This window comes from Osmerus mordax, chromosome 5, assembly GCF_038355195.1.
Source record: "Osmerus mordax isolate fOsmMor3 chromosome 5, fOsmMor3.pri, whole genome shotgun sequence".
Lineage (NCBI taxonomy): Eukaryota > Metazoa > Chordata > Actinopteri > Osmeriformes > Osmeridae > Osmerus > Osmerus mordax.
Window position 1 is genome coordinate 12,525,637 of NC_090054.1, and position 26,487 is coordinate 12,552,123.

Consider the following 26,487-nt stretch of genomic DNA (forward strand, 5'->3'; position numbering starts at 1 on the left):
TAATAGATTTATGAACACGGCCCAGCGTTTTACACAACCTGTGAAGTCATCCCCAGAATGGCCTCTTGAATCCCTTCCAGTAGCATGACGAATCAGCAGTAAAAACAACCTCTTAATATGTAGCCCTCTGCAGCAGAGGGATGATAGATGAGGCAGACAGGCTGGCTGCTGCTATGGCTGCTGGTTCCAGCTGAGGCAGCCTTCCAGGCCCCAGGTCGTCAGGAGTGCGTCCCCCATCAGGGTTGCCTTTCCTGGGCCTGCTCTTGTCTTATGTAGCTGTGCCGCTGGAGTGGGAAGGGGGTTACAGAGAAGGGAGAGTAGCTGCCCGAGGCTGGTTGTCAGGGAGGTCTTTTCATGCCTGCCTGTTCTTGTATTTGAAGTGAAGTGACATGCCAAAGCCTGAATAGCAGCCCTGTTTGACCTGCTTATTGTATTTACCATGTTGGCCACCAAGTTGTGTAGGCACATCTGACACTGATTAGGTATGCAGGCATGACTGATCTCTGGTTCAACCTATTAGCAAAATAATACATGAACATATACAACACACACACAATATACTGTATATACACATGTTAATGACAGTCTCTCAGTCACTTACTTTTTTCCTGTGATGGGAAGCTCACCAGCAGCCACTACGACTGATACCAGCCGGTCCCATGTGCATACTCTTTGAAGTCCCAGCTGCATTTGTTTCCGCTGTCCTAGAGGTGCTGGCAACACCAAAGGATAGGCAGAGATGGAGAGAGAAAGAGAGAAAGCTTACACACCACTGTCTCGTAAAACACGCACAGCTTTTCTACAAATATTCTCTATCTGCTATAAAAGACAACAGGTTGGAGGTAACATCTGCACTGCACATGAGGACAAACCGCAGAACTCCTCGGGGTGGCAGATGTGTTAATGCATAAACAATGTAACGTTCGAGTCTGGCGCAGGTGTAAAAGACTGGGCCTCTGAAACAGTGAAGATCGGAAGGCTGTGTAATGTCCGCTTTTGATTGATACTCCACATTTGTTTTTGGAGGTGTCAAGTCACGCAAGGGTTTGTTAATGGAGCTTTGACTGCTTCTTGTCGTGAGAGAGTCATGTGTGGGAGAGGATGAATTGATTTTGATTTTTTGTATGGTGCCGTCTGTAATATATTGAGGGACATACTACTGAAATTTACTACGACTATGAAGTTTAGGGTCAAAGTATTCATTGGGTAATAGTTACACTGATAGTAAATGTGCCCACCCTAAAATGACATCATGCAGTTATCACCCTGTGTTGGTCTGTTCCACAGGTTAACCTAGGAAAGTCAGTCTTTAACTTATTCCCTACTATACATACCATCCATAAATATGCAGGTATAAAATATAAAGTTTTCTTTTAAAGTCTACTCATCTAACAGTGTTGAGTATGATCAGATTATCAAAATGTGGCCACAATTGTTGTTTTAATCATCTGGCATTACCAAATAGGCCTGCAATTTATATAGACCATACTGTACTATTCTTACCAGTTTAAACATTCCTATTCCGGAACTCTCCCGCTTATGTCAAACTCTAATAATATTAGTTATTTTGAAAGTGGAGCAGCACTATTTTTGACATTGTCCAGTGGTCAGATATGACACTGTTAATAAGCACAGTGAAGTGCAGCTCCACTTCTGAACATGGATTGAAATTATGTTCCAAATATGGTTCTGTTCCTAAACGTTTAATGCATGTTCTCAACCTGATCTCTGTGTCTAGTTCTCTAGTAAGAGACTGATTTTAGTCAAGTAATTCTTGTTTTGAGAGAGGTGTTACAATGCAGATACACATTCAATAGTCATTTGTATGACAACGTAGGTAGGGTTGACCACCTCTCAGTTATGCAGAAACCATGTGAAGATTCATAGTCTTCTCCGCAAATGTACGTGGAACTCTACACTCCGAATAACACAGACTCCAATGTCTTTAGGTCAAAGGACAGCCTCGATCAGTTTGTAGAACAGAGTAAGAACACATTTTGTCCTTGAGCTTTCGAGAGGCATTGCCTTGGGCCTCTCTTTTCATCCAATACAACTCTGTTGATGTCCACATTCACAAGCTGTTTTCACTTTTACTCAAATGTGTCATTTATTCCAATGCCCTGACATCCAGCTTTCAAGCTGTTAACATGTGATCTCTGGGGTGAGTGATGGAAAGCTTCCAGGTAGTGAAAACAGGCATTAAGAGTTACAATAGCATTTGGGCAATGAGGACTGGCCTTTTAAGAGCAAATGTGCTTCACAGCTGACACCAATCATAGCAACACAGCGCAAGCTGGTCTGATGTTTACTTCAAGGTAGGTGATGGGCGAGCCGGGGCCTTTTCAAACAGACTGTTCTTCATCAAGCACAGTGTTCTTCATGAGTCAACGCTCGCGGCTAAACTGACAATTAGCTACTAGCCAGGGATATTATCCTCACAAGGAATTTATCAGTCAATTGCTGTTAAAAACAGGTGTAAATTCAGACCAAGGCTAGGTGAGTATGTGTTAGCATGCAACCTCAGCAAAGATAGATGTTCTCTAAAATTCCTTGGCTTTAAACGTGGAGAGACTAACTGCTGTGTTATATAAACTCTGTTGTACTAATTACAAAGGCTTGTAATAGTAATTAAATCTAGGTGCTGGATTGTGAAAACCAACAGTGAGACACATGTCAGTGTATCCCAAAATAGGAGAGAGTGTGTTTCCTTGGCTTTGTGTAACACTGTTGTGTAGAGGCACACAGGTCAGAGAGGGTCAATGAGGGTCACTGACGATGTGAGGTCACCATGCTGTCACACAACGGCTGCAGAGACAGACCCCACTCTCACAGGAACAACTGTCATGATGACTTGGTTGAATTGAATGTCATCTTGAGGCAAAACAACTGGTGCTGAGCAATCTTTTATATATATATATATATATATATGTGTATTCACCTGAATGGCAGCATTATATATATATATATATATATATATATATATATATATATAAGTGAATTTAAAACACTTTGTAAAAGTGTCAAAATATCTCAGAGCTTCTCCCCATAATTAGAATGGAGGTTAGGAAAGGACACCTCCATTTAACACGAGCTTGTAAAGTAGGCAGAAGTCCTTAGGACACTGATGGACTTCCTTGACCCCTCTTTATGGACGGCAGCAAGGGCCACAGATTGAACCCCCCCCCCCTCCCCACCTCCTGAGCAGCTGTCCATCCTTCTGTGGAGGTCCATCCCTTTCCAGCAGGAGTGAGCTGCAAGGCTATGGTGGAATGTGGAGTGGTTCCTCCCCTCAGAACCTGATGGCCTTAGCAGGTTTGGCAATCAGTGGGAGACTAACGTCGGTGGGCGAGGAGGGGTGGGGTGGGGTGGGGGGGGGGGGGTGGTTTAGCAGAGACAGGTCAGCGATGCCACGCCTGGGAAAATGATCAAGACAGTCCACAGTCCATAGCAGATGTAATGGCATTGTCTTACCTTCCTTCTCTCAGGTGTCACCGTCTCTCTCTTTGAGTCCTGCCGGTCTCTCTCTCCCCTACCATACGAAGAAGGGACCAATGATTCTACCCAATGTCTCTCCTTCTCTCTCCCCCCCCCCCCCCTTCACATCTTTAGTCTTCCCATTTCCCTTTCTTTTTCTCTCAAGTCTCTCTCTGCCCCCGTCCCCAGGAAACAACCTCCTAGTAAGGACTGGGAAATAAGCGGAGCAGAGGAGAAGGATTGTGAGGTAGATGGCGCGGAGGCCGATATGGATTGCCGTCTCCATTTACCGGAGGAAGTGGATCTGCGTGTCAGATCTCGGCACGCATAAAGCTGTCAAAGTCCAATTGATAGTGATGAACAACCGCTGGGGATCGGGGAGGGTGATGAAGGGACTGAAGATAAATAGGATGGATGACGGCTGAGTGGGCAGCTCCCTTCGTTTTGGCGTGTTAGCCTACTACAGAATAGAGAGGCTCACCGCCACTAGCCAGTGCTCAAATCGGTGGTTTATCTGCAGGATCAGCGCTGCTGCTTACCTTGTTTCAGGGTTATTTGAATGTGTGAGGATAGTTATTCATGATTTCTATGGCGTGATCGTACGTGGCAAGAGCCCAGTTTAATGTCATTCACTTGAAACGGATTTACATTTTGTTATTATCTGCCACAGAAAAAGTAATTTATTGTGTATTTTTGAGACAATACTGTAAATCAAACAAGGAAAATTAGGTAGTGAAAGGACGATCTCAAAAGCAGATTCTGAAATAGATGTGGAACTTGACATGCTTGAGGTGGTCATATGGTGGTGCTTGCTCTGCCCCCTGTAAGCTCTACTGCTCTGCCGACTGGGAAGTTCCTCTTTGAAGTGGACACAATCTAAATGAGTCCCCCGGCATTACAGAAATAATTCAACCTTGCTCAAATTTTAAAACCCTCCAGCTTTGAATCGAACATAACATGCAATAATGTTTATGACTGTAATCAAGGCTCACTATTACCTTGTTTATTTCACTTCCAGACCAATTTTTTTGTCTTTCTGTAATGGCTCATGTCTCATTACAGCCGTATGTTTGCTTACCATAAACCATTCTCCAGTGTTCCACAAAGACAAACAGCCTGTTTGTGTTGCTTATATTTCCCATTATGGTCTCTCACTCATGTCAATAGCCATGTTTTTCTTGTGCTCGGATTTGGTGATATAAAACAAAAGTGAGTGAGAATGTCTGCGCGTGTTTGTTTAGGTGTGTTTGTGTATGTGTGGAGCAAAGGGTTTCAGTGAATTAAGGCCTTCTCCTTCCAAGCTCCCACCTTCCTCCTGAGGGGTAAGGTTGTACCCCTGAGGAGAGGAGTCCCCATGTCTCCTTTAACTGCTACTTAAGCTTCCTGCTCTAACCCTTCAGGCTTTGTTCTCCTGTTGTGAGAGCAGGGCGCTGAACACACACACACACACACAAAACACACATACGCACACACAGAGCCTGGGCCCTTTGAGCCATGTGGTCTTCTAATTTGTCCTGATAACTGCCAGATGATGAGGCTAGGGCCAAGGAGCACTCAGGGAGGGGGGGGGGCTCCTACTGACTGACGGATCAACTCTCTCTCTCTGTCCACTACAGTTTACGAAAGGACAGGAAGGGGGTCTGAGATTTGGAAAGACAACTCCACTTCCTGTGTCATGGGAGCTATCCCAGACTATCACCTGTGTCCGGTGGTCCTCTACCACGCCATTCACAGGCAGCAGCAAGGAAGAACCGGGGATCTGAGAGAAGAGGACCATGGGAGAACGATAAGCCGATAGCCAGAAAACAGGTAGTTTTACTTTAGTAAATGAATGAATTGCTGTATTATACCGGACAACCAGTATAATACATACCGGCCTCAATCACAAATCTGTGTTACACAAAACCAGCTTTTTTCCACAGTTTATTTATCCTTTTAGGCTATTCAGGAATGTCGTTATCTTTCTGAACCAGTAGCTTCACACAATTGGCCACCCGTGTTCTTATCTTGACAATCAATACCAATGAGGACTGGGAGCAATTGAGAGTTTGGTAGTAAAGGTAACACTTAAACACAGTTCAACTAAATTGCCTCAGTCATAGATGACAAAAAGCAACCTTTCCTTTGTCCATGAGCCAGATTTAGCCTTGAGACTCAATAAAAAGTAAACTCTTATTTCCACAATTTAATCGCTATGCCAAAATATCATAATTCATCTCAGCAATTCTGATCATCGGAAACTAAATTTCCCATGCACAACTCATTGGAATGAGGGGTGTGGCATCCAATAAAAACCGTCTACAAACATGACAGTTTACACCAAAAAATAGCTTGAGCACCAGGGCGACAGGTGAGCTGAAATTGAGTCAATTGTACGTCAATTCCAGTTTCAGCCCTTTGCTCAATTTTGTTTACGGGTGCCTATCCTCAACAAAAAAGAACACACTAAAGCAAAATGTTTATGTCCTAAACGGACAGTGGTGCAAGCGGTCCAACCAAGACAGTTCAAAATGGCGCTGCAAGCCCAGACGCTTCTTGTCCACAGTTCCTCCAGCACTATACAACTGCACTCTTACATATTATTCCCATTCAGTCAAGTTAGGATATACAGTAGCTACAGTATATTAGGGTTTGCTTTGAAAAGCATGTTGTTTAAGCCTGGCAGTAATAGCTGCATCTGATAATGTCCAGTGCCTCCCATCCTTGTCTTAGAGGCAATTGCCTCATTGACGTCCTGAAAACGGACAGTCTGTCATGCTGTTACCTAACTAGCTGAAGGAACAGTGCACTACCGGTCTTGAGCATGCCATAATGATAATGTCAACATGCTCCTTCATTTAGCCAATCCTTCACGCTCTACGGTTTTTGTGGTTGTTTATCTGAAATCAGACCTCAGTTTAAAAGCGTCTTGATTCATTTTCCTGCTCGTTAGGCGTCATGGCTGGGGAGTGTCCATAATTCATGACGATCTCCTGCAGTACTGTTGCATATTACAACAAGACAGTGTGCCTCTGTATGCTTCATGGAGGCAAAGCAACAAAAACAAAGCAGATGGGAGTTATACAAACTCAGCAGGGACATTTTAGTTTTCCCAGCAGAGACAACAATACGACATATTTCATGGCCTGCACATCTATTAACCTGCCAAAGCGTGAGAAGCATACAACACAGGACAGGATATTGTACACTTCCCTGACAAATATTGTGGCGCCTGCACGCTACGCGTAAAAGTCGGAAAGTACCGCGCAGAAGGTGAAGGCTGAAGCACAGTCAATGGGCTGGACCGTAATATATATATATATATATATTTACTCTCCGATAAGCTCTATTTGGGGCCTGAAAGAAAGATCTGAGCCTCGACAACCTTGAACATCATCACCCCAAAGTGACTGTGTCTCAGTCAAGGAGCATGAAATGACAAACGCATATCTGATTTTCCACATGACTGACCCTCATACTGCATCCCTCCTGTTCAGAGGATTATGGGAAACCATGACCAGGAAGCAATTTGTTAGGCCGAGGAAGACTGAAAGAGGACGAGAGGTCCAGGGGTCAACATGCCAGATATTTCCACTTAGCCCTCTCTCAGGAGTGAAGGACTATGGATTTTGTGTGATGACATTCCTTTATGTTCTTTAAACTGGAGAAAAACTGACTTAACCGGATCATTAAACTGCACAGGCTGTATAGGCAGGTATGAGTGTGTAAAATACTTTCAAGCTACGAAGGACTAAGTCAAGAGGTCCTGTGTTTCTTTATGACATTCACCACTGATGCACTCATTGTGAGTTAAGACTTCACAGATGCTCCTCTTCGTTGACTTGACTTCTACTGTATGTACAGTACAGTCTAAGAATACAGTTCTGTATATTTAATTATACAAGACTGTACACAGTACTGTCTACTTAAAGATCTTAAAACGTATCTTAATGAAACTGTATCATCATTGCACATAGCTTCATATTACCCCAGGAGTTAGCATTTTTACAAGCTCGCACTCTGTAAAAAAACTCCTTGTAAATACAGTATTTGGACAACTTTGTGGGAGAACTCTGCTTTGTCTAAAAACGAATTAAGCTGTCAACACAATTTGATGTTTCCGTTCTCCATGCACCTCCACAGGGAGATTTCCTTCACTGACCAGTCTGCCAGTGGGAATCTGCGACCAGAGCAAGATCCAAAACTAGGGGTAGACACTGACAGGACCCTGTAATGCTTCATCAAATAAGTTTTACAACACCTTGTAGAGGAAACGTGACAAGGTTAATGGCCATAATGATTACAAAGTCCTCTATTGAAGAGGATATGGAATAATATTTACAGAGCCTTATGTTGAGACCTTTTTTTGTGGGCCGTCTCAAAAACCTGTTTTATTGGACCCTCGGTGGTCAACAGTATGTCTAGGTACTGTTGATCCTAAGTATACTTGACAGTTGAAGAATGTTCCCATCTCAGAAATTTGGGTCAGGGTTGTTTCACTATTTGATAAATATTGATGGTTGCCAAAAGTTTAATGATTCTTATTTAATTGATGAATATAGGCTAAATTGCATTTACGTGTACAGTATGTACTGTACATCTCCATCATCCATTCTCATAATTGGGTGTGCTTTGCCTTCGGCAAGGGCACAACCTTTGTTCTCTCACATATATATTTATTTATTTATTATTGTTTATTTTCGCCCCCCTAAGGATCAGTCAATATTTGGACTACATACACAACGGCAGTGTCAAAAGGTTCGTCTTGGTTGCGATTGCGTTGGTTGTATTTTTATTTACGTTCCGTTGCAAGTTGCCCCGGTTACAATTTACCGGGGCAGCTTCTCCACACAGGGCTATATCGCACTTTGCGTTGTTACTGACAATGATCGCTACCAATGAGCTTTTTATGAAAGCGATTTTCCACTAAATAAATGTCAAGCTTATTTACGTTTTTGGGGGCATATTTTCAGTTAGAAGATGGTACTGTTTGAATCGCGATTCCATCTTCTACTGCCGGTAACGTCGTAGAATAATTTTCAAAGGGGGTTCTTTATTAATGAATGAATGCAATATGAGTAGGCTAAATGCCTGAAAATATCACGAGAAGGGAAAAACTTAAAAGGACGTTTACGTCATAGAGATTAGGTCAATTTTTACACCGGTCTGCCAAATGTATTCGTTTTGATTCAGGCTGCCTCTTGCAGGGGAAATGAGAAGCAATCTATTTCATTCTACACTTCACTCGTATTTTGAGTTGTAAATGAGCAGCAAAAAAAAAGATGCTTTTAAATCTATGTAATCTTTATAAATAACAAGTATGCATTTTTATATAAAATATACAGAAATATCAGTTGTAAAAATGTCATTAAAAAACGGACCCTGTGCAACCGACGCAAGCAAGCACACCCTACAATTTCCCCAGAAATTGTACCCTCTCTAGTTATAAAATGCTAGAAAACATTAGAGGCCCATCAAGCTATTTATATTTCTGAAAGTATATTGTTTGTCAGTTAACTCTTCCCCTACACCCCAGCCCACCACAAATGTGGTTCAAGTTCCACAAAGACCACCACACCCATGGTCAAGGAGACATCAACATCAACAGAACTAACTAGACTGTAGCCCCATACACTTGCAGGTAAATGAGCAAAGTGCTAATAGTAGACTTATACTGTACACAGATTTATGACCCCTTTGGATTGCACTGTGGGTTAAAATCCCCAGTTTAGTCATTATTGTCCCTGCTTCATTTAAGCGGTTTCTGCTATGTATCTTTCACCATTTACTTCCTTAGTTATCTGCACTGACCATGACTCCACTTGGGACTTGTAAGTCATTCACATAGGCCTTTTTTGCCAATCACAGCAGACATTGTCTCTGCTTCATTTAAGGTGTTTCTGCTACGTAGCTTTCACCATTTACTTCCTTAGTTATCTGCACTGACTTTGACTCCACGTTGGACTTGTAAGTCATTCACATGGACATTGTTTGCCAATCTGGCTATAAATTAAAAATAAATATATCCAAAATCTAGTGTAAGAAAATAGTGTACTGTGGTATGTCTTTCAAAGCCTCTTATAATCCTTAAACTTTACAAGTGCACAAGTTAGATAGAAAATACAAAACTCCACCTTCCATGATGATGGCTAAGAAAGCACACAGCATCACTCCATGTCTCCAGATTTCTTTGAGCTCAGGGCGCAGGCACATTTAGGGCACCAGTTTGCCAATTTACCAACCATTTGCCCAGTGTTTCAGGGTTCCCATGCATGCATATTAATGCCAAGGTCAAAGGTCACTATGGAAGATTCCAGACAGTGTAGACTCATTAGAGAACATAGGTGCCCTAGCTTTGATGTCCCTGCACCCTACAAGACTGAACCCACCAATGATTACACAGGAAGGAGGGAAGACTTGGAGCTAAAACACAGGAGAATAACTAAAGTAGGAACCCAGCCCTATATAGTCATTAAAGAGTGCATTAGGAGTAATGCTTCCCCCATGTGCTTGGGGCTTCACTGTGAGATGCATGGAAAACAATGAAGCCCTTACCTTGAAAATGATACAGAGTGTTATTCATCTCAGTCCACCTAATTTCCCAGTGAAAGATTTATTGTTTGCTGAACCAGCACAGGTTGATAAATAATGCTAATGTTATTGGGCTTTCCTATAAGCATAATGGGAATCCTTCTATTAAATCCCAGGATTATATGCTACAGTAGAGTTGACAGTTGAAATTTACAAAACAATACTTCTAAATGCCCTGACGATAAAACGTCAGAAATATGAGTGAATGTTCATTTTACCACGAGACAAAGAGAGGGCTGCTCCAATTACGCTAACAACCTAACAATTGTGCTGGTAATGATCCCTAAGTGGTAAAAAGAAGGAATAATCCATCTGTTGCTGCTGTAATTTACTACAACTGATCACAGGGTCATTTGGAAGATACTGTGCAACTTTGCCAGAAGTTGAGGGCATACTTTGGAAATGAGGGCTTCGACTTCAAAAGAGACTATTAGACATTATACATACAACTGCTCTTTAGAAAGAGACAGGGAAAACAGCTGCAGCAGATCTGAGGACTTCTCCCACGTACAGTTTCCTGTTTTAAATCTGGCCTACGTCTTTTTTTACGGCCTACTGATGGCAAATAATGTGTGTGTGTGTGTGTGGGGGGGTCATGTATATAGTGTCACACTAGCAACACTAGTATACTGCAGATATCATTAACTACATCCCCACAAAATGGTGGTCAGGAAAGGTAAAACAAATTGCGAAGACATAATCAAGATGTTGTGTTTATCGAACCGACTAGGCATGAATCAGTTGAAGGTGGATGTAACTTACAGTCGCAACGTTGAAGCCAATTTGATGGTCTGGTGGTTTGTAGTGGACCAAAATAGAGGGTGGTGCGACCTCTTGTTAAAACGGTTTATAGTGTCTCTATCTGCAGGATATCCCCATTATCAACACAAGGGCTGAGGAAACCCAGTGTTTGTGAGCTGCTTTTGTAATCCCAAAGATTTTATTGTTTTATTGTGCGTCATGTCCAGATTTTAATAGGGTTCTTTGGCCTTTTGTCCTTACTCTGTCTAAAATCGATATACATGTGCTCTAACGTCAGCGTCTAATGTGTACAAAAGGCGGTAATCTCCTCTGTCTTTCCAGACAATACGTTGATTATTTGGAGGGGAGTTTCAAGGACATAACTCTAAACCAATACACATTTGTGTGTGTCTGTTTGTGAGAGACAGAGAGTATATAAGAAGACAATGCATTAAACTTTGAGAGATCCTCAACATTTTGTGGCCGTGCTGCTTTGAAGACCACAAAAGCAGACTTTGAACCTAAGCTGATAAACTTGATAGATGTTCAGTATAGTCTCTTTGATCTTAATGAAAAATATGAAGTGTCTTGCTGTCAGTTAGTCTGTCTCTGTGTGGCTACATTAACGAGAGAAACAATGATCATGTAATCATGAACTGTCACATCTATTACATTTATCTGACTTTGAACAAGCCTACCCATAAGCATTACAAGAAACACGGAATTTGGAATCTAGTGAGAAATCCTTTCTTTCTGTCTTTCCTTTTCTTTCCTTTTCTTTTGTTTTTTCTTTCTGCTGTGTCATGGCTTTGTTCAATGATGAATATAATAAAGAGAGAAACAGAAATCTCAACGTTCCTGTAGTTTTTACTGGCCACAGACAGACTGTAGGCCTACTGGCAATATAATTTGCTGGGTCATCAACCGGACACCATTCTGTTCAACCCCCTACAAGTTGCTCCCGTTCAAACACAATGTAGTTGGAACCCATTGAACACACTCGGAAATGAACCGTAGGTGATTTGCCCTGGGGCGTAAGCAATTCAGGTGGCTGAGCGGTGAGGGAATCGGACTAGTAATCCGAAGGTTGCCAGTTCGATTCCCGGCCGTGCCAACTGACGTTGTGTCCTTGGGCAAGGCACTTCACCCTACTTGCCTCGGGGGAATGTCCCTGTACTTACTGTAAGTCGCTCTGGATAAGAGCGTCTGCTAAATAACTAAATGTAAATGTAAAAATGTAAATTGGCTCTTTACGCACCTCCTTCCTTCAGCTTCTGAAAACCTCTGGAGCAACACTGGAAAAATACAATAAGGACTTGTCCAAACCAATTAAATTAGAATGTCCATGTAATTCAAGATGGTACTTCAAACCTTTAGAAGATTAAGCTGTTGATGAAACCTGATTAATTCTGTAATTGACTCGGCTGCAAGAACATTTTACATTTTTTTTAAAGTGTACGTTTGTCAGAGATGCACTTAAACTGTTATTTACGGGGGTAAATGAATCAAGTGCCCCAACCCAAATTACCAACTACAGTAAGGGTCATTAATAAGATGACTTCCACCTGAGTCAACAGACCAAATGCACAGGTGTAATTAAACAGTTTTCCCCGTTCAGCTTCTGGTCAACTGTAGCATGGCTGCAATCACTCTTCATTGACCTTCATCTAACGGAACAGCCTTACAACCCCAAAGGAGCTGCGCATATCTATGGGAAATAATTCTCTCTCTCCACTCAGAATCAACAAAAACCTTTCCTGATTTTAATGTGTTGGCGCTTAGCTATCCTATAGGAATTTAATGTAAGGTCCAGGACATCTTATACTATTCAGTGATATAATCCAGACGAACTCGGAACTTGCATAATTTCCCAAAATATATCCTTTTCCAACTAGACTGCTTTCATAATATGGACCGTTTGATACACAGAGTTTTTAGTCAACCGAAAAGTGCCTGTTTATGAAGCGTGACCACAGGAATGGGGCCCACACAGCCTCATAATACGCTATCGTTTGGAGATCAAATCTTTAACCCTTGACATGCAATCCTTTTACAGCACCTCCAAGCCCAGACTCCAAGATAGTGGGCCAACCACAGAGATCCATGCTGGATTAGTGTAGAACAAAAGATTGCCTTGAAAGGGCTGAACACGGCAGTTGACCCAGGGATGAATAACAGTGTGATCTCCATGGTGGGGGTCAGCTGTGGTACTTCCGGTTCTTCACGAGAGGCTCCATCCTGTCAGACCGCTACCTTGCTCATCTCGAAAGAACTAAACTGAAGATACTGCCTGCTAAAGACACTTTAGACTCTCCTTGCATGTTTGTCAAGATGTATCTAGATTTACAGTATATCCTGGAGGAATCAGGCTTTACACTGAGGACACTGACCAAGGTCTTATTTACTATCGTCTAATGTTAAGTTTTTTGGTCTATTAAGATACCAAAGGCCTGTGCCCGAACCTCTACAACATTTGTAGACTGTTTTTGTTTCATTAGTGTGCTCATAAAAAGTTGCAGTTGCTGTCAAAGCATTCTGGAAAGAGAACTTCTGTCTCACAGATTGGCCTTAAGAACAGCAAAAGTGCCCCCAGATGAACCTCCACTTGTCCCCATGTTAAAACACTGAAAACATGTTGTTCTTGTAATCAAAACGTGGTGGTATTGATAACTGGAAGAATGAAGTTCAAGGCGACTGCTAGGTTATCCTATTGGGAAGTTGAGGAAGGGGAAATTGCAGATAACATTACAGACTAACTAATCTGTACTTCCCACCCTAAACACAAACGGAAAGCTATGTTCTACTATTCACCAGACAGGATTAGAACTGGGAAGGGGAATGTGGGTAGAGAGGGGAAAAAGGTGGGGATGGAGAGAGGTAGGAAGGAGAGTCAAGGAATGAAACAGGCAGACGGAGGGTTAAAAGGGAATGTAATATCAATAGATGGCAGTGTGTGAATATAAATATAATTGTCTTTAATCAACAACAAAAACTGCTGTAAAATATTTTGGTGGATTGAATTATAATACTTACTGTTTCGATTAAACATGGCATTGGATGCTGTAGTCTAATCTTATGGTCTGTACCATTGACTTCAAGCAGAATAATTTGACATGGACAGTCTCACATGATTAAAAAAGAGGTTACAGTGTATGTATACAGTATTTCATGAAGTAATGTCATAACAGTACAGTATCATTAACCTTTGTGTGGTGTTCATATTTGTGTTACTCACCCAATGCTCGAGGGTCTGATGGACCCACATTTTTATTGGGGTTACTAAACAGTACAGCCATACCAATTTCTGTAAACAAACCACCAATATTTGACAAAACATTGACATAGTTCAGTCTCCCTATGCTTCATGTATGATCAAGCGGGTGTAAGAGGACACAGAATGAGACTCCTCTCATGCTGCACCTGTGCGAGGACCGCTGAAGGCGTAAAAGCTGGTTGAACCGTAAAACATACACGCAGGTTAGGTTTCGCTGTAAATTCACCACAGTGCTCTCTCTTTTTGCCCCCAACACTAAATATAAACATGGACAGCTGAGGTGGGCAGGATCAAATACTTCCTGGGGTTGAAGTTGTGATTTATGCTAAGGCAACACCAACAAAAGCCTTTAATTGGGGCCACCGCTGGCAGGATAACTTTATGGAACAGCTGCCTCTAAACCGTGACTCTTGAAAGGCAAACTTCATTTATTGCTATAGGGAAAATCTTGATTTTGTTGTCTTGCAGCTGATATGGACTATCATGGACTGTGACTGAAATACACAAGAATAATCCCTTAAACAACGTAATCTACACCTGTTTTGAAAAATCGACTTTCCCTGCAAAAATGTTACATTACACCGCATTTCTTTGTGGTGTAATGATTGTGTCTGTTTAGGGTCGTAGCAATCTCCCCAGACGATCTTTTGGTCCTGTGTCCTTTTGGTCCAGAAAAAATATAGATTTATTTATGGAACGTTAAAAACAAGTACCATTGTATCAAGTGAAGGTAAAGTTTAATAGTTTAAAAGTGTCAGATAATCTGTAATTTTTGGGGTGTAGACAGTGTTCGTGGTAGTAATCAATGAATACAATGAGTGAGGACAGATAGTCATAACCACAACGAGATTATGAAAGACAGAGAGAGGGAAAGACAGTGAGAGAGAGAGGGATACAGAGACATACTGAGACAGAAGTGTGAGAGGCGTAGAGCTTTGGGCTGGTATTTCAGTGATCCCTGCATGTCTAAATGGCTTCTCTGGCGTCTCAATAGTCCTTCAATAGTACTGATTACAAGAGGAGCTCACATGTGTTTTCAGCTGACAGCAGGGTCAGACTGGCCGTCGGGAGAGTAGGGAGATTTCCCGAACTGCCGGTCAAATGGCCGCAACATAATGCAAAAAAAATGATATATAATAATAATACAAGGTCATGGCTACGTTCTGGCCGGTCTGCGTTTCAAAGTCCCAGTCCAGACCTGGCTGACAGCCAATTTAGCTAAAGGCCAACAACAATTGGACCTATTTTCTTTCTAATAGACACAGTATCGACTAGCATCTATGGACTTAAAACACTTTCCTCTGTATCCCTGGGATGTTATCTGTTAATTGATGTAAGGTACAACATTGTTTAGGTATGACTCAATGGAATAGCTGCTTATTTTGCTAGTTTCTACCTCTGTCACAAAGTTTTCTAAACTGGAGTTAACTCTTCTGATCAGATCGCATACAGTAAACATACACTAGCATAGTACACATAACTGAGAAAACACCTAAAAACATGTAATGTCTAGTTTAGATAAGAGATGATCCATGCAAAGCCAAAAAAAGCACCACTCATGATTTATGCTTTGCTCATTGCTCTGACTAGAATTTGTTAAAAAAAAAACAATTATCTTATATAACCTTAATACTTACTTTAATAGTTTCTTACAACAATGTATCTGTCCTTTGCTAGTTTGGCATGACATGATCTGGAGGTTAAGCTTTTGGTAAAGGTTACAAATCTTTTGAAAACTACCCTAATCTGATTTCATCTGCTGCAATCTTACAAATTGAAATTCCATACCATTGGACTGTGTCTCATGTAGAGGCCTACTGCACCGCGGCCATCATTGGTGGTGCACAGACAGTAGTCAGTCTTGAAAGTGAATGAGAGGTAAAAGAGAGTGATGGGATGGAAAGTGGCCATGTAGGGCATCAAAGCCCTTCCTCTATTTTTTCCCCCTGAAAGGTCGCTGCTCTCACAGACCCCGGGGAGGTAGCCATCAGGCTTTCGGAGTCTTGACAGGCAACTTCCTGCTCAGCCCTGGCATGTTCTTGAGTGATGGCTGGAGTGGAACATCGATTGCCATGCTCAACAACTTAGCCAGAATGATCTTGCAAAAAAGAGCTTTGTCAGAGACAAGAACATTGCTCTTGCGATTTAGATTGAGGCGACTTGGCAACTCAGCGCCATGTAAGAATGGTCATGATGAGACATAGGTTCTTTGTAAGCATGCTTCAACCCAGACAGAGAGGCACCCAATTTATTTCTTGAGGGAAAACTATAGAAACATTCAGGAAATCTGTATTACATTACCAACTATTAACATTTCCAAATAAAAATGCTCTTCACAATATATTTACTGCCTAATTTAACCTAATAAATACAGATTTGTTTCTGTCAATAAAAAGTATGGGTGTGTGGGGGCAACATAAGAATCTCATCCTCTTCTCTCAGAGGATCACAATGTCTGCCGAATGTCTGCTCCAAGTTTGGAAATTCACGAGCTTTGATGAAAACAAATTCCACCCATAGGAATCATTGTTATTGTCTTACCGTCCTGCCAAGTAGCTATACTGGCAAATGCTCCCGCCAATCGTCTCCACCAAGGACACTCCTTGTTATCTGCAGCACATCTAGTAGTGTTCTTCCCACACTTTAATACGTTTTGTTTTGACCAACCAAAGTCTTTCTGAAAATGTTCTTTGCCTTCAAAATATTTACTTCTGAATGGTATGTATGCTGATGGTTTTAACATGCTGCCTGTTTGCACAGAAAAAAAAGCTACATTCTGTGATAGTTCCTCAAGGTGTATGGGAAATGAAACAGAAATGGAGCAAAAAGTTGGAAAATCCACCAAGACCTGTATTGCATCATACCTTGGAAGTGCATTCACAGCTTGCGCTAGGCCTAAGCCAGATAGTGAGAGAAACTCAGAGAACGGAGAAATGAAGAGGATCCATATCATCCTACAGTAACTTAAATATCTGGTATGGTATATAATGAGGAGACACAGGAGATAGGGTTGAGTCAGACTTTCATACTTGGTTGCTTTCTTCCCTGCTATTAAGCAGTGGTGCCACAGAGGGGGCTAGACCCGTTAGAAGCCCACTCGCTGGTTTAGGGGGCAGGTGCTGCGGGTCGTTCACCGGTTTATGTCTCCTGGCAGTGTCTCAAGGAGGCATAGCGTTCCCCTGCTCTCGTATTCCCAGACTATCTGAACGGCCTCCAGCTCCAACAGTTGTGACGTGCAGGCTAGCATGCGAGGACTTCTGCTTGTAACCCACCGAGGGAGATACGACAACAGGCTAACACCCATTGTAGCAGGGGTCCATTTGACGGTGTTTGACCGCCAATCGACCGTGTTTGACCGCCAATTGAGCCAAAGGCCAGGTCCATAAAGACACCATGGTCCTACACTCGGCTCCCTTCTCTTCTTTTATTGGCTGGGTTCAGCCAAAAGAGTGTCAGAAAGGGAAGGGGTGGGGAGACGGGTGTGAGTGGGATGATGGTGTTTAGGGTCTAAAGTGCCGGATGCTTCCAGGCCTCCCACCTGTTTGCCTGCCTCAATGGACCTCTGAGTCAATTAGAGCTGGGTCAGTTTGAAGAGAAACAGTGAATGGATACACACACACATACACACACACATGCTACTGTTGTTTCTCACACAGACTTAGATCTTAGACCAGTGCCAAAGTACACAGTCTGACTGACTAGAGGCATGAACTCTCAGACTCGTCTGCTTCTTGTCTCTTTTAGACACTGCTGTCATCTGACTTCCTATTTTGTGTCATGTTTTTCACCTGGCCATAACCATGTCTCATGAGAAATATTCGATATTTGAGCACTATTACTTAATTTTCTTTGAAAAGTCACATTAATAGCAACCACAATGGAAAGTTAACCAGAGACCCTACATAAACAACGAGCAATATATATGCCCAACAGATGGCCTTACTTTGGAAGGGCTCATAATGTGACCGTCCACAGACCAGGCCACTGTGGTCAAGACTGAGGCATGGATCATCTCAACCCTGTCGGTTTGTGCCTAGGATTGACGCTGGCCAAAACCGAAAGCTAAATTAGTTGGGTTCTAGGCGCACAGACTGAAGCCAGCGAGCATGACCAAACAAAAGTGGTAGCAAACCCTCTGCTGAAATTACGTTTCTCATCAGACAACCTCTTTGAAAATAAACCTCCTGATGAGCTCACTCGATGTTGGGTTGGCCTAATTAAGTGATGCGGTCAACGTTATTTACAAATCGGATTCTTACTCTTGGGATTCCTAAAATGTACCATCTAAAGTAACTTCTCATTAATGCCATAATGATATATTACTGTGTGTCCGTGTGTTTTGATTTCATTCTTTTCTCTGCCACATTTTGTAAATCTTGATTAGCTGGGATAGATTAAAGCTATGAAGGGCACAGGGGAGCAATTTCCCCTGTTGGGAGAACAGTAAATATCCATTGAAAAATGGTCATGCGATTGATAAAATGTAAATATTACTACAGGAATAACACAAGGGAGTATACAGTAGTGTAGAGATACTGTAAAGGTGGCTAGTAGCAAGAGATTCTCAGATAAGACCTCCTGTTTCCCTCGAGTTAGGGTTCCAAAACATCACTAAATAAGAATTGAATGTTCGCCCTCAAAGAAAAACCCAAGACAAGAAAAAAATCCCTGCCCCAAAAGTATTTCCTCCAAATATGTTCTTTTTTTTGATTGCTTCAAAAGAGTATTTTGGTGGTAAACCTAGCCAGCATAAATTCACCTTTGAGACCCATCATCGGACCACAGCTGAAGTTTAAGGTGAGAGCCATGGGCTCAATTATCGAGTGAGGCGTTTTAACTATTTTCCAGTGAGAAAACAAGCAGTGGAAATCAGCAATGTATCAAACGCAACTAAGCAAATAAGCTGTGTAATTCAATGACACACTTTGACGGTGGACAAATGATACACAGAGAGGTCCAATTTCAGCACTCAGTACAAATCAAAGTAATACATCAAGAGCCCAAATGATTTTCCCCTCTCTGGCTTGGATTGTTTTTCTTTCTTCATTAAAGCCACCATCGCTCCACATCTGCCCAGAACGACCCACTTGCTTTCTGAAACCTCAGGCTAGCTGGTTCTAATTTGTTGTTCCTTACACATTATTAAACCTCACCAGGCTCAAAGCGAAGGGGGGTGGTGGGGGAGTGGGGGGGGAATATAGGTTGTGGGGAGTAGGATGACCCCAAAGACATTTAATAAGCACATGGAGTATTTAACCATGCACATGGTAGTCCACATGCAGGAAGGATTGCAGTGGGAACATGCCAGATGTTTGTAGACTCATCTATTTACTCACAGAATCATCTAATTACCCCCACCCAGTGAAAAACAACAACTGCATTTATCAGCCACAACAAAATGACTAACCCTAACCCAGTTATTAATTACATTTGAGCGTGATGGCAAGGTTACAAAATGTTTCAACAAACTTCAGCCCTTTGACGTGAAAACGTAATGTAGCATTTCAACTTTGCAAGTTCTTTGTCATAGCTACTCTGTCTTCAATTCACTGGTGTGCTGAAAAGGACAAGTGCCTCCTCTCTGCAAAACCTGAATGATCTGACCATAAGTGCAATCCAAGGCCTATAATTTATTTGATGTGAATGTCAGCAAAACTTTAATAACCGAAAAGAAAATAACATTGAGGGTGGAGCACTTGGCTAATTATAGAAGTGTGAGAAAACCGCAGACCGCCAGTAGCCTGCAAGGGCAAGAACCACTGATGCCTAGACACAGGCTTCCACCTCAACTTGCAGTATACTGTTTGAAAATGAGTAACTCTGGATGGACTGAGAGAGCGAGACACACTGACAGAGAGAGAGAGCATTGAGAGGATCCAGGCGCGGACAGAGAGTGAGAGATGGAGGAGGCAACAGGGACAGAGACAGAGGAGCAACATAAAAATACTGAGACACGGGGATGGAGAGCCAGAGATATCAGCCAATTGGACCTCATTAGAATCCATGCAGGACTGTGCAGGCCTTTGAACAAGTGCAGCTGTGACAGTCCTACTATGTAATCTCCTTGAACAGAGGGAGTAAGGTTGTAATTTTCAAATCTAATTGCCACAGTTGCATGATCCTGCTGTGAACCAGAGGGATCAGAAAGAGGAAACCTTGCTCACAATCTTGTTTGGTTTTTCTTCAACTCCCCTTCTTGAGCCAAATCGAATTTTCCTCAAGCATATATGACCAAGCCCCCTTACATCTGAGATATTCCATCTGGATTGAAACGCTTCTGTAGTAATTTAATCCTCTGAATCATTGCATCCTTCCTGGGATGAGCAGTCTATCAACACACTGTTTTCTATAGTAATAGAGAATGCATGGTGGTCCAATCACAGATAAATGCCCGTGGGACCTTCTGACACCCCTTCTCTATGGTTATTAATGGAGTTAGCATGCTAGCACAGACAGGTCCTTCACTGTGGTTGATAATTGAGTTAGCATGCGGCTAGCATGGACCATCCCTACCACGACAGCACTTTTGTCCAGTGAGCCAGACACACCTGCAAGTCATTAGGAATAATTATCCTCAGGGACTGTGTGAACATCCTCTTGAACTTGAGATCTTTCCGCCTCAGTATCACCCAAGATGGGCCATGACTGAACATTCAAGACAAATAGAGGCAATTGTCTCCCCATCACAGGAAAAAGGTCTCCCTCATCAATTTAGGGTGATTGCCTCATTATTCAAAGAAATAACAACTTTGAAGGCTCTAACAGCTTGAAAGTGATGCACAATTTGTCACGGTCTAGATTCTGTGTAGTTACATGGCCTCAGTGATCAACTATGGAGTCATAAATGTGCCAAGTTACTATGCAGACAATTACTGACAAGTTTAAGTTACATATTGTGTACAGTGACATGGTACATACCAGGGATCTGATTGAGTTTTCCCACAAATTGGCTCACATGCTTATGACTGTTGTCAATCGCTCTGCACTAGGTTGCCAAATAAGTCTGGTTATAGGGTGCTTGGCACATGTTTTTAATAGATCCAACAAGCATTGCGTAACAATGTACCCCCTGTCGTAAATTCCAGAAAAAAGGGAAGTATTACAAAGAAACAGTGTTGACTTCACACTTCAACAGCTCAGACTTCTCAAATGCATTTCATCCTATTTTCCTTAACTAACTGTGAAGGCCTTACTGCTGCAGAGTCTGCATCACATATCCCCTGACACTGTCAACTCTATGTTCTGTCTTTTATCCAGGAAAGCTTAAAGTTTGCCCGTTGCCACCTAGGTATCGGTCTGGCAGAAACATGAACTATTTAAAGAAAGCTACTGTTGATTGCTCTGGCCTTCAGATTTATCAAGTCTGAAGAAAACATACTCAGCTTCTACCTCCAAAAAGTAGAGTATAGATATATATATACTTATACAGTATATATATATATATATATACATATATAAGCTGTGAGCAAAGCCCATCATGGGTAAATAACTATTATCTATTGTAATGGCTGCATGGACTGTATCCTGTGACTAGGAACTGGGATAAATAACACATTGTATGTTTTGAAGGAGCTGTATCCTCTATACTAGGATACCGGTGCAGGGTTTTCTAAGTGTGGAGTCAATGACAAACTGCATCTGTGTTTGTGTGTATCTAGCCATCTGGCATACAGTGTAGTATGTTCTTTGAATGTAGAAAACAAGACTCTGGGCTCTACTGTCACTGACAAAGTGCATCCCCCTCTCAAGCACAGACAACCACCATCCACTATGCCTCAACATTGCCTTCAGGCATAGACGATAGCATCACTTCAGTACCATAAACAAACAGTTAGGACAGAAACAAACAAGTGATTTTCTTAAATAGGGATCTTGGCTGATTCCAATCCTCAATTAACTGAGAGTAATTAGCTGCTAAGGCAAGTTTTGCTGTAATTTCAGAGAGGGACAGAATTTGCTGCGAGTGCACATGCTGAGGTATTGGACTCACAACATAATTACTGAGCACTTGACCAGAAAATGTTCATGTTGCAAACTGAACCAGATGCCCTTGTGCTGAAGCGTACCATCAAATGACTTTTCTGTACTTTATAAAAGACATTTAGTAATTCATTCATTTGAACCTTTTCTTTAAGTTTCTCAATAACTATTTGGAAAGTATAGGTTAGTGGAAGACCTTGGACAATATAATGGCTTTCCCTGAACTGTAATATTGTTCAAGACATGTCACAAAACCTTATCATTAATAATCCCTGTCATTTTAAGCAAGACATAAACAAAATAATCCATCCCATGGACCCTCTCTTCCTAATGCATCATACTTCTAGCTTTCGTACCATTTAAGTTATCATTTGATTTAATTGAATCCAATGATTGCCATACGTTTTGTGGTTTCATTTCAAATAGGTTTTTTACCTTCCAGAATCTCAAAGCCAGCTGGCTAGGGAAATGTCGTAATTACAAGGGCTTAGAGCACTGACTTTATTACAAACGCTTGATGGACCTGAGTCACCAAGTCATAAACCTTAGTAGCTCGGACTGTACAGTAGCACTAAGATGTGGTTGACAGTCGAAAGGGGACATCTCTTGGTCCGACTACATTTACGTCAGAAGATATAAGTCAGGAAATTCTCCATTAGCTTTTTAAAGCCTTCTGTGGTCCCTTGAAAATCTAAACCACCCATGTGGTTTTGTAAACGCAATTACACAGCCGCTGCTTGAGGTCGGCCATCTTGATTTTGGTGGCCAGCAAGTCATCTGCTGTCAAAACCACACTTGTAGTTGCTACAGGCAGCACAACATCAAACAAACATTGCTTTTAATGTAACCGAAGTACCCCGCAATTTGAAGGATTAATCAATATACAGTGGGGATGATTGTATTACAGGATTGTGAATGGTCTCTTTATCATCAAACTTAATTATTGTTTTAATATAAAACACATTTTCAAAAATTTGGTATAATCCTGTACTGAATGACATTTGATTAAAATCTTTCTGTTGTAGCTTGTCACTTTTCTTTTCTTTTTTTTGTCTGTTCAATATGCGGTGCCAAATCTCTGTTCTGCCAGCAGACTGTACATGCACTCACAGCCAGGGGACAAGTGTTCTTTTGTCCTCCAGCAAGCAGTGAGCATTGCTACTGTCTGGCCCGCCTTTGAGAGATACAACAAATAAAAACCCTTGATAAACCTCAGAGTTAATCCCGTGGGTTATGGCTCCTTTTCTCGACAGACATGTGGACTTAGCACTGTACAACTGCATGCAGCCCACTGAACGATGGAGTTGAAGAGTGCCTTAATCACAATTAAACTGTCAAATAAACCGTTTCATAGCATTGTACTCTTCATCATAAAATCAATCAGTTTTATGTTACGGCTAGGGTGATGAATTACAGTTTATGTAATAAAGAATAATGGTTGACACAAGTACAAAAAGTACATGTACTAAGTACATTAACTCAACACATTCGCCCAACTCAGCAGTTTTACAGTGTTTTAGTCACTGACTGCCAACTAATCAATGGTATCAGGCCTCTCACACCTGGGCAACCATAGCCAAAAGCAATCGACAAACTTATTAGGTTCAACCTGAAATATCATTTGTAACTTAAAATAACTTTTGTCAGGAAACAGCATTATTTGGCCGACAAGGACCTTTTTATTGCATTTCTAAATGAAAGAAAAAAAGCCTTCATAAATAGACACATCCTAGATAAATCAGTGAAAATAAGATGAAAATGGTTCCAAAGCAAAGATGAATTTGGGTCTTTCAATTGAACTGGTCTTCTTGACCTTGTATTGTTCTTGATCCGTTGGGTTCGGTCATGACTTCTGGCTGACAGAGTCCATTTGTGGAGCCCTGTCCAAAAACGTAAATGTGTAGGGCTGGTATTTAATATATGTATTGATATGGCACTTCTACAGTGACTTCGTGATATGGTCATTTTCCAGCTTCTTCATCCCGAGAGGTTGTCTTGTAGACCTTTAGTGATTTTTACATTTAAAGATAAGTGAACGTTGTTGATCCATAATGGGAAGTTGCACTACAGCATTAACAATTTCAGCATCATGAGTTCATAAACTTCAACTATGAAATAACTGAGTTTCCTTATCAAATGTGGGAGAGGCAGATAAGTTTGCATTAGCTGCGCAAAACATGGGTGTGCCAACCTTTGATATCTGTGCACAGCCAGGGCTGAACAGTGAAAGCGTTTCAGAAAAACTTGAAGGGCTTCATGTTTTGAATGCATGAAGACTGCAGGATTCGGGGTATTCTCAGTTAATGACAAAATACAAGTTGAAGTTCACTTGCTGTGGTAAGTTGAATACAGTGCGTCGGTGCTGAAAGCCAAGGCGATGGAGCGAGTTCACTTCGCATCTTAACTGTACGCACCTAAAAATATCCTCCGCGAGCTGCTTGGATCAAAGGGGGAAGGGAGCAACACCGCCGTGAATCCCGCCCCGACATTTAGCCTAAATAAACTCATAGGAGGAGCATGTACTCTACAGTGGAGCAAAAGGCCCATGGTAACCAGTGCAGTGGCGAGTGGGTCGGGTTACAACGTGCGCACTGACTGGTGATCTTGCAGAGATAGTAGGCTGTTAGACACTGCAGGACCGCTTTGAAGACCTGATCAGATGGCATAGCCGAACAACACGGCAAATGAATAGAGCTCCCTTTGAAATCGGACATAAATTATTGATTAATCAAAATCTACATAATGTCTCATATTGTCACTTTGATATAGACACTCATCTGAGGATAGCAAGGCAGTACAGAAGGAGAGGGCAGCTGCAACTTGCTCGAGGCGACCCTCTGTCCAAAAGTTAGGTTAGGATTTCGACTCCAAAACTGTTATATTTTCATCTTTCTTCTCATGAATATTGGAATTTCGTGGCGGATAAAAAGCGAATAAACACGTATAACAAACATGGAAGAAGATCAGAAATGGGGAGCTGCTGATAAATCTAAAGTGGGGAGGACTTGCAACGAGTTCTACCCTTGTAAAAAGCCCTTTTGGAGGAATTGTAAAGACCTGTCTGCTATAACTGTGTGCATCGCTTTATCGGTGTTGTCTTTTGGAGTTTGCTTACTGGTTTTCCTTCGGACCTCGGATCTGCATTCCCGGATACTAAATCTGGAAAAGCAGAGAGAAACACAGGTCTCCGCGTGGATCTCTCTCGAGCAGGTGGAACCCGTTATCTTGGGACGCCTCGATCAGATTTTGGAAGAGGTAAGGATTCCGTTGTTAGACTTGCCTATTTTGACGAACATAAAAAGCACATGAAACGGATATTAAAACTACTTTTTCCACATCCAATATAATATGAACAAAACCTAACATTAACTTCCTTACAGTTTTTTGGGGGGAATATCAGAGTTGTAACGTATGTCAAGTACATTTACTTAACTTTTAGACCTGGGCTAGCCTACTACAAACAAGGAATGTTTGGGTAATACTTCAATTACCAACTGGAAATGATGTGCATCGCTTATCAAGGCTATATCGAGCCGATTACTTTAATTATCAAAGCAGCTTAATTCAGTCCTGCTCTTTTATTGCATGATTATATAGTTTTGAACTCGGAACGGTCTATGGTTAAATAGTGCGCACAGCAGCCCTATAAATTCATAGGCTACTACAATTGGGTCATAACCCGTAGATTCAGGAAAACGTGGAATAGCCTACTGAAGCGCACGCCGGCGGGTTGTATTTGCTCTGTGTGATCACAGGTAATATCCCTATTATCACCCCAATACATTTTAGTAATTTACTAAAGGAATTATCTGAGTTCATTGCTTTAGAATCACGGTTTAGAACACAGAGTAACCATGTTTTCAACGCATCCAGACGTAGCCCTTAAATTGACCACTTCCACAGCTATACTAACATCTTCTCCCGTTATTGAAGTCCCGCAGTGCCCAGGTTTTCCCTTGCCGTGTTTACTTTAGCATACCTTTGTTCATCATGCCCCCTTCACTCTCACTAAGTGCGTCGTAAATGGTCTTTATGTCGGGGCCGGTTTCCAAAAGCCCTCTGTATGGTGCCAGAACTCAGCTGTTCACTGCAGGCCTGGTCACCACAGCTGTCAAGGTGCTGCTAAAGAAGTGATGACCAAAGACAACTTCCAAATTCAAATGGTAGATAGAAAATATGTTACAAGTCATGCAAGGGAGGAGATTTACAACTTTGTTTATTTCATGCATGTGACTAATATTCCAGGTTGAATGAAGTGTTTTTAGGGAGCTGGGGCCCGATAAAGAAGATCTTGCCTCAGGCGTCTTAGTCCATCCCTTTGTTTAGGACTGTTTATATAAATACCCATTATTAATGTGTGCAACAACAGATGTGGTCGTTCATGGAAGCTTGCCTTCTCACACAACACAGTCCAGTGCCTCTTTTTTTCTTCTAATTGACTTGTAGTT

At 41.8% G+C, this 26,487-nt stretch overlaps 1 protein-coding gene and 1 long non-coding RNA gene across 2 annotated transcripts in view; one reads left to right on the forward strand and one right to left on the reverse strand.

The window, feature by feature from the left end:
* On the reverse strand, window positions 1–25,310 carry LOC136942944 (uncharacterized). Its single transcript, XR_010876647.1, has 4 exons — window positions 25,155–25,310; window positions 602–713; window positions 439–513; window positions 1–284 (listed from the first exon to the last, which is right to left on the reverse strand). It is a non-coding gene; the product is annotated as an uncharacterized lncRNA (long non-coding RNA).
* The window catches only part of col13a1 (collagen, type XIII, alpha 1), a gene marked incomplete in the record, with an annotated part of 82,478 nt that continues 80,654 nt past the window's right edge, over window positions 24,664–26,487 (forward strand). The window contains 1 exon segment of the mRNA XM_067236013.1: window positions 24,664–25,294. Within this exon segment, the coding sequence (XP_067092114.1) occupies window positions 24,992–25,294 (303 nt within the window).